The 9,766-nt window shown below is 39.7% G+C and overlaps 1 protein-coding gene across 2 annotated transcripts in view; it reads right to left on the reverse strand.

The window, feature by feature from the left end:
• Positions 1-9,766, reverse strand: part of LOC148836690 (sodium/hydrogen exchanger 9-like) — an 88,963-nt gene that overhangs the window by 10,724 nt on the left and 68,473 nt on the right. For both annotated transcript variants that reach the window (XR_016090980.1, XM_088914106.1), the window contains exon 13: positions 526-574. Coding sequence is in view for 1 of the 2 variants with exons in the window: in XM_088914106.1 (XP_088770232.1) it covers positions 526-574 (49 nt within the window). In the remaining variant the exon portion in view is untranslated. The remainder of the gene's footprint in view (positions 1-525; positions 575-9,766) is intronic.

The following is a 9,766-nucleotide window of genomic DNA, read 5'->3' on the forward strand; positions in this document are numbered from 1 at the left end:
TATTGCACTTTACATTAGCATTTGAAAAGTCTGTGGACTCAACTCAATAGATTTCATCTCCCTTCATCAAGATATCATACTTTGCTGTCTCCACTGATAATGCCATTAAGACATGAAAAGCTAGCAGAATAGTTTATGCTGCTCTGCAGATAATGATCGAATCAAGGTCAAACAGGCGGATGAAACAGAACAGAGGCTCAAAAACCCCTAACAATTTAGACAGGAATCTCCGCTACTGGAAGGACAACAGGACAACTGAGAGGACAACATTTAAAACCAAACAGACAGCATTTGCTGTGATACTTCAATGGAGCGTAAGGACTTCTTTCATTTTTTGCAATATGTCATATATCAGAACATTTCTCAAATTACAATAAATAGAAAGCCAAATTTGTACACACTTATGTTCACTCACTAAAATACATATGAATTCCACTTCTTAATCTGAAATATTTACCATATTGGTATGAGGTCACATATTACAAATGTTCTAAAAACATATATACAGTATGACCCATATTTTACCTGATAAGAAAACTCCACTTTCATATCTTCATCAGGATCAACATCCACCCTTTTAAAAATAAAATGTAGACAGGTCAGTTGTAAACCCATACATATACTCATACCTGTAAGTCAATTGAAGGATTTTAGAACAAAATAGCAAAATAAAACACTCACAATATTGTGTTTTATGTCAGAAAGGTATTCAAGATTGGTGGCTTACTCAATAGTATTATGGAAACTGCATGATATTGAGCCAATTTTGTGAATTAGACCTGGGTGGCATGTTAGCGCAGTGGTTAGCATTGCTGCCTTGCAGTGCTGGGGCCCTGGGTTAGATTCCTTTGGTGCTATATGTGTGGAGTTTGTATGTTCTTCCTTTGTTTGCATGGGTTTCCTCCAGGTGCTCCAGCTTCCTCCCACAGTTCAAAGACATACTGGTAGATTAATTGGCTTCTGGGAAAATTGGCCTCAGGTATGAGTGTGTGTCTGCTCTGTGATAGACTGGCGTCCCCTCCTGAGTTTACCCTGCCTTGCGCCCATTGCTTGCTGGCACTGACTCTGGCTCTCCTGCAACCCTGAACTGGAAGAAGCTGTTAGAAAATGGATGGAAGAATGAATTAGCCCCCGGAGAGCAGACCTCCATGGCCAAGTTCATTAGACACCAACCTGCTTCAAGCAGCTGTCCTTCTAGCACACAAGCCACCTTGGGCACACACTTCTACATAGACCACATGTAGAAGCCATTCTCCACCCGTATCTGTTACCTTGGTCCCTTTTGCATGTGTGACAAATATGATTGTTTTACAGCGCAGTTTTCATTAATTATTTGAATAGGCACCTTGAATATGCTGGTTCTCCCAGTCAATAAATATAATACTAGAAAACTGCAAGCAGTTTCAAAAGCTTCCAAGTAAGAAACAGTATCATGAAATACTACAAAACCACGTGACCATAACAGGTTTTGTACAGTAGCAGTTTGCAGTGTAATTGTACTGAACTGTCTGTATTGTAATTGTAACTATAATGATTCCAAGTTTAGAGTAAACTGTTTTGAAAAAGAGAAGTTAGCACTACAAGGTACATTTTGCTAAGCAGGTGATGTCCCGTTGTAGGTGTACAATATGCTTTAATGTGATTGAGTGTTCCAGGTTTCAATTCAATTGGTGCTGTGAATCCCAAAGCATACATGGTTTGAAAACAAAATTTTATCCAGGCTAATATCTTGGTTTCAGCAGGAATCTGTAATTGCCACTATAGTGATATATACCAAATATCGAGTTAATTCACCCAACAGGTTTTGCTCAGGAGTATCAATAACTAGAGAAGAAAACAGTGGTCAGGTGATCATCCTGCGTTAAACAGGAACCCTATTTTGCTATAGTGTAATTGCATGGTTATTAGAATGATACCAACCAGGCTTGGGGCTGACTGGCCACTTTGTGCAGAACAGCATTACAGGTGGATTTTGCCCTGCAGAAGCTGGAGCCAGGTCTAGCATGGTTAACACAAATATTGATCTGCTCATTCTCTCAAGCAGCAGCTATCCCTTAACAAGCACCCGTAATCAGCTCTTCTTCCTGAGATGTCAGTAATCTTTTTCATAGGCGGTAGTCAATTAGAGCACAGCTGATTACATACAAATTTAAGTGGTATGTTTCTGCACACAAAAGTGAAATGAATTACGAGAGTACAGGGTGAAGGATTGTGTAATTATTCCTATCCAGCTCAAGAAGTTAAAAAAATGTTCTTTGGGGTCATTTAGTTATTTGTTGTTCCAGTATTTGCAATTTGGAGTATCGTTAACACTCAACCAAGAAGACCTACAGTATAATGAAAATGAGACCACTTAAATGTAATGTCAGTGTGTGTCGGATTTTAACAATTTAGAGCAAGGCAATGTGTCAGTGTGAGAGCTGCAAATGAACAAGTAGAGGTTAATTCCATGCTGAAAAGTACAAGAAACAAGAAAGAAGACAAGAAGTCTGCACTGCTGAAATGAGCATGGCAGTAAACTCTGCTGGTGATTGCAATTGATTTAAACAATTTCAGGATAAGAAAGCCTTTTCTCAAAGCTTGTCTTTTTAGCTTAATGTCTTCTGGAACTTATGGAAAATCACAGCTTAATACATTTGTTCTAAGATGTCTGCCTAACTTGTGTGGAAGTGTGCCTTTGTGACAGGAAGTGGAAACAAGAATGCAGTGTTTTAATATTAGCAGAGTGTGGGGAGGGAGTGGAACGCAGAAGGCACTGTCCCCTGAGTTCAGATTATTTGGATACATTCCAGGAAAAGCATATGAATTTAACATTTCAAAAATAAAAAGGTGCTTTTTCACTGCTCTGAGGGTGGTTTTCTACAAAAACCATTCAACATAAATACTACGGCACAGCTGTGTGAAGGTGCTGAATGAACATATAATGCAGATATTTGAATACCTTTTTTGCTTATTGATTCTAAACTAAAAATTAATTGAATGTTTAAAAAGATAAATTAAAAGTGACTAATACAGAAACAAAAAAGTAGTTATACATTTTGTTCCACAGGAAGTAGGGGATTTTGTTTTGTTCCAGGAGGGATTATAGGTGTTTAAACACAGAATCATAATTAAATCGACTCCAGCATGTTATGCAACTAAGATATAAGATATACCAAGTGATGAAAAATAAAAACCCTGCACAATTCTGCAGTCTGAACTGTGGAGGAGGATCGAGCCAAGTGTCATTCTTAGCTTGGAACATTAGCTGCTTGTTTAGACAATGCATCTGTACAGCAATTAAAACTGTTTTGAGCATCACTTAAAAACATGTGCAGGCAGAGAGTGCTGGGGCTTCTCAGATTGCTTCTAGCTGTTCCATCAGCTGCAGGTCTAAGTTTACTTCCAGTGAGGGGCCGAGTGATGAATCTTTGATCAAAACCCTGCTTAGAGAGTGTTTTCATTTAGGAACAAGGAGGCACCAACACTGGAAAGGTTCTCTCTCAACAGGAAGGAAACCAGGGCTCATGTACCCAAACAGAGTTTTCATGTATCCAACAACATCTCTTAACAGGTCTGTGTGCAAACACTGTCTGAAACAAAAACGTTCAATGTCTTCACATATTAAGCTAATCAAGAAAAAAGGTGTCCAATGATAATTCTTGTTTTAGAATTACATCTCAATAGTGAACTATTTATTTTTTTACAGAAAAAAGCAGCTTATTTGGGGGGATGTTTGGCAAAACAGGACTAACTGTCTCTCCATTTTTTGTGGTAAAAATAAAGACAAACTGCAAAATACAGTTTATAGCTACTGCTCTCTTGTGTGGCTCTGGCTGGCAGCCATCTGTAACTGTGTTTTTGTGTCACAACAGAGAAAGCTCTCTCTTCAGATATTAAATATTTTATTGTGGTTTTTAATAGATGTGTCACTCTTACATTAAACAGGCCTTTGAGATTAAGCCAGCAATTTAAAACAGGGTTGCAAAATTTAAATTATGTACAAAGATATCTGTTTATGTGTAGCAATAAACCTGAACCATAATCGTGAAAACCAGTGATGTGGACTTAGACTCCTTTCACTTTTAAAATGCTATATATCTTACCCATCTCCTTCAATGCACCCTCATTATAGAAAATATTCATCATTCCATCCATCTCATTTAGAATACCACAAAAAGCACTGCTTAGTGTACTTTAGTAAAAACTCAGATCATGTAACCCCTTTGCAGAAATCATCTGTTAATTATATTCTGTCTCAGACATTAATGTCTCTTCTTTCTTTCCCATTTTTGCAGATGGTCTGCTAGAACCTCCAGTACTTGTTTTTTAAATGTGACCAATCACAGAATGCCTGGGAGTGGGAAACAGCTGTGTGTTTCTTGTGGTGTATATAATGAAAGTACACTATGAGAAATAAGACGGGATAATGCACAAGGCAGGATGTTAACTACCCTGACAAACCTGCAATAAATGATGTAGCATTGGCAATAGGTTTTGTTTAGAGCGAGATAACAGGCAGACTTTTAAAATCACAATAACTGTTCTTGTGTAACTGCTACGAGCAGCGATTCAGTTTTGAAAACCCTCCCATCAATTCCCAAAGCTGTTTGTGCTGTGAAAAGTGATGTGTGTCAGCCTTCTAGTGTGTGGAATCAGGTTGGAGCCAGGGGTCATGCCACCAGCTGACTGTGACCAAGGCTGCCCAAGCACAAGCACACAACTGGCAGAGTGCCCTCAGGACAGAGTAGGGATTAGTCAGCCAGGGCTCTCCCTGGCGAAACAGTGACCCATGTGACTTCTTGGGTGCCTATAGGTTTGTAGCTACTGTACCTCAGTCCAAGACTCTCCTGAGATTGGTGCCAACACTCCACTAAGGCACTGCAGAGCTGGCAGTGTGTCATTATCCCTGTGTAAAGCAGGAGTTGTTGCTGTGATGAGCTGAGACGCAAAGAAAGAACTGGCGATTCCAAATTCGAGTGAGTATAAAATTAAAAATAGAAAAAAAACAGTTAAAGGGAGTATGTCTCACTGGTATTTCTTCACTTTTTCTCTTCTCGAATTATTAAACCTAGCTCTGTGCCATTGCTTAATCTCTTCAGCATGTTTCTCAGTACTGGTGCAGCAGGCATCCATTTCAGGTTCAGAAGATGTGTGAAGAGTAAGAAGCTTTGTTCTTTCTCTCATTCCTCAAAGGTTCAGACCAGTTACAGCTGATTACAAACACTGACTAAAATTACTAGTTCTGCATTTTACAATCTCTACTTTGCAAATGGAATTGTAATTAATTCACCTTGCTGCTGGCTGCATGAAAGACCTTTTAGTCCCATAGGGACAAAACACAATTACTTATATATCTGGCCTCCTGTTTTATGTTAGAAACACTTGTGGAAGCTTTGTATAAACCGGTGATCCTTATATCATACATAAATCGTGTCAAAGATGGGTAAGACTTTTGCACCTCACAACAGACTGCTTCGTCTACATATGATACAAGCACGTGTGCATAGTAATTTTAATTACAAGATTAATAAAGTCCCACTACCAACCCCAAAAAGCAAAAAGTCACCAAGTAGCTCATGAAAAAAAGCAAACACTGAACATTGGAATGTAGGTTAAATTTGACTAATGTGAAACAAAAAGACTAAAAAAATCCTTAGAATTTACTGGTTTATGGTGTGTAAATGATTTAATGGGCAAATTCACTAACACATTTGGTTTTTTTTTCTAGAAATCCTTTCTGAATAAATGAAAGATATTCTGAATATTAAGTTATAGGCTGGCCTCTGATACCTGCACAAGTAGTAGCAGAGCTACTACGGGATCTTGTGTCTTTCTGACAATTGTACCCTGGCAGGAGTTCAGTATGCACTACACTGCTTGTTGAGTGTGTGCAGGTTCTTTGTGTAAGAAAGTATGTAAGACCATGTTTTTTTTTCTTTTTGTATCACCAGGGTGATGACATACGATTCTAAACCACACAAATTATACAGCACTGATGCTTGTTTAACAGAAATTCTGGGAAAGCCATGAATTATTTAGACCAGCATCAACTTCTGTTTAAAAATGTTCAGACTGGACACAAAGCAGCAGTTTGGTGTTCAATTTTAGACTACGTATCACAGCAATCAAAACAAAATGCTGTATATGGCATGACAAACTAAGGCTTGACGTATTAAGGAATTTTGGCTGATGAGGAGCAGATATATTACCAACAATCTTTGAACATATTGCTAGATACAACTGCTGTGAAAATGAAAATATCAAAAAATTTGAAAGGTAGAATAAGGACATGCTAAAACCACAGCTCAGAAACCTGCTAAACCTTCAGGCAAAAAGGAATTTGCATTGTTTTTATGACAAATGTATATTGCATTTTTAAATTAAATTGTTGTAAAGGAAGATTGCACTCTGTCAGATAAATAAATCACAAAATATTTTGTTATATCCTACACTGGAATAAAAACCCCAACAAAAGCTGTTATGTCAGACACACTTAAAAATAATGTGAATAATGTCTCCCTACAGTACCTAGTGGGCATGTTACTTAGGTAGTGTGCAGCAGTGGCTAGGGGTATGGGCTCAGAACCGGAAGGCTGTGGGTTCAACTCTCCAGTGGGACACTGCTGTTGTACCCTTAAGCAGGGTACTTCACTCAGACTGCTCCAGAAAAATACACTGCTTTATAGTTGGGGACAATTGTATGTTGCTTTGGATAAAGGCATCAGCCAAATAAACCAATAATATTCTTTAACATTCCTGTTACAGCTTGAATATTCAATGCAAAGCCACTGGCTTGTGGAATCTGCACTGGCAGTTCTACAAATCTTGTACAGCACGTCACAGCTCAACTACAAATTATACAGTACACCTTAGAAGGAAAAATACACAATGTCTGTTTCTCTGCTGGATCCCTTCTGATCACCTGCGTCATGAAATGGGAGAGCAAAAAGGAAGAAACTATGAAGGGTGTGTTAAACCGGTCATTACATTTAATCTGGATGTCAACACTGGTTTTGAACAAGCTGTGTCAATAACGGGACAGAATGTTTCTATGGGGGGGAATCTACAGAAAAGAAGACGGAAACCGGCATTACCTGTCAGCTTGGGTGTCAGGTAGTCACAATGGTGGAGATAAGGTACCCCAGGCAGAGAGTGAGTATTTGCCTTCGCTCTCATGCTATTTGTGTCTTTTTTTTCCTCAAAGTTGCTGTGAAACTAATAGGCTCTATTCACTGGAGGGTCAGGGGTAATTACTAGCGCACCAGAGCTTTGCGATATAGAAGCCTTCTGCCTGTTGTCAGCTTCCTCATGGGAGCTTGTTACCCACCCCTTTGTGATTTAACAATCCAAAAAAGAGAGATGAACAAAATGGAGAAAACCATATGGAACAAATCCACTATAACTGCTGAGTAAAAGCAGTTTATACGGTTCACATAATAAGATTCTAGGATAGAATTAAATTAGGTTGGTGAGCAGAAGAGAAAATGCAGCTGCTGCCTTTATTTTTGCAGGAAGATATCACATTTGCAATCTGCTTTCACGTGCAATGAGAATCAGAATTCTCAGAAACAACATTACAATCTGATGAGGTTAAAAACATTCAAGGCATAGTGTGTAGATGAGTTCACCCTACTGGCCTTCTTATAAGGCCTTCTTTGCATGACACCATTTCTTTTGATACACCTTTTTTCCAATAAAAACTCTAAAACTACCAAAAAAGGCACTAAATAAAATGTGACATCAGCTAACAACAGGAAAGCAGTCAGAACTTTGAACAATGAGTGTCAGAGAAATGAGTGCCTCAGACAGGAGACAAAGTCACAATAATCACCTTCAATACCATCCAGCCCTTACTTCTAAGGAGGAAGCTGGAGGAGATGCAAGTCGATGCCTCCACGACCTCGTGGATCACTGACTACCTGACAGGCAGACCACAGTCTGTGAGACTTCAGAACTGTGTGTCTGAACAGGTAGTGAGTAACACAGGGGCACCTCAAGGGACAGTTCTTTCTCCATTCCTCTTCACCCTCTATACTTCGGACTTTAAGTACAACTCAAAGTCATGCCACCTGCAGAAGTTCTCAGATGACTCTGCAATTGTGGGATGTATCAAGGGTGAGCAGGAGGAGGAGTACAGAGGACTGGTCAGCAGCTTTGTGGAGTGGTGTGGGGTGAACCACTTGGAACTGAATGTGACGAAGACAAAGGAACTGGTGGTAGATTTCAGGAGGAAAAAGGTCAAACCTACTCCTGTCTACATCCATGGGAGTGGCGTGGAGATGGTGGACTCGTACAAGTACCTGGGAGTGCACATCGACGATAGACTGGAATGGTCTAAGAACATCGAGGCCATCTATAAGAAGGGACAGAGCCGACTCTACTTCTTGAGGAGGCTCAGGTCCTTCAATGTGTGTAGTAAGATGCTACACATGTTCTATCAGTCGGTGGTAGCGAGTGCCATTTTCTACGCAGTGGTGTGCTGGGGCTCTGGGATTAGAGCAGTAGATTCCAAAAGGCTGAACAAGCTCATCAGGAGAGCAAGCTCTGTCATTGGGTTTGACCTGGACTCCTTGGAGGTAGTGGCTGAGAGGAGAATGAGGTCCAAACTAGAGGCCATCATGGACAACTTCTCCCATCCCCTCTTTGACAGGCTGGCAGGAATGAAGAGCACGTTCAGCAATAGACTGATTCATCCACGGTGCGACAGGGAGCGCTACAGGAGGTCATTCTTGCCGTCTGCCATAAGACTGTACAACGCATCCACCTTGCGTCTTGGCAGAGGCAACATCGACAGTGACCTGTTTCTGGACTAAACGCATCTACACATCTACTGCTACATCTGTTCTCTTTCTTTTTCTTTTTCTTTTTCCCGTTTACAACCACTTTTTGTGCAATATATGCCAGGGACCTGTGCAATACATTTATATTTATATCTATAGTTACATCTATATTTATATTCATATGTGTGATATGAGTGTGATACGATTTTCTGTGTACTGTTCTGTTCTAGTTTGTTCTTGTGCGTCCGGACTGTGAGTAACTCTTGTATTGTATTGTATGTATTGTACTATTATTATATAATTCGTTACACTGTGGCTGTGTTGTGTGTGTTAAGCTGCTGTTGCACTGCAATTTCCCTCACGGGATCAATAAAGTATCTATCTATCTATAACTGTTTACCTTTCCATGTTGTCAAGGCAGGGTAAACCCTGGAGGCTTAAAGTCACCAACATACTGTAGAAGCCAAACCCTGCTGTTTTGAGTCAAAGCTTTGTTAAAAAAAACTGTATTGGTATAAATCAAATATGAAATGTATTCTTTCAAAAGATCAGTACCCTTACATTGGGTATTGAATGCTTTGTAGACAACTAAGGGGAGTGACGCTACTGTTAAAGCCTGTTGTCACATATTGCTTATTGTATTGCTCTATTGTACTCCCCCCTTTTAAACTCTGCAACAACCTCAGCATCTAGTAGGCGTTAACCTGCTGAAGCCAAGTGACGGCACCACTGGAGCACCACGTATTGGAACTGTGGGTGTGAACAGACATCTCAAAGCACCAGAGCCTGCATGAAAGGCAAATCAACACTAGCAAAAGACCTTATAACAACAAGGTGTTTAACATGACACTGTTACACCTTAACTTTACAGCACCGATGTTTGCACAGAACCATGTAAGCCGTATAAAAGTTCTTTGCTTAAATAAGACATTATTTTTGTTGCGCTGTGCTCAGTCCAATAACCATCATAACTTGTCATTCTCTTGCATACTGTATAACCTTCA

The sequence above is a fragment of the Atractosteus spatula genome, chromosome 4 (assembly GCF_055471065.1).
Source record: "Atractosteus spatula isolate fAtrSpa1 chromosome 4, fAtrSpa1.hap1, whole genome shotgun sequence".
Classification (NCBI taxonomy): Eukaryota; Metazoa; Chordata; class Actinopteri; order Semionotiformes; family Lepisosteidae; genus Atractosteus; species Atractosteus spatula.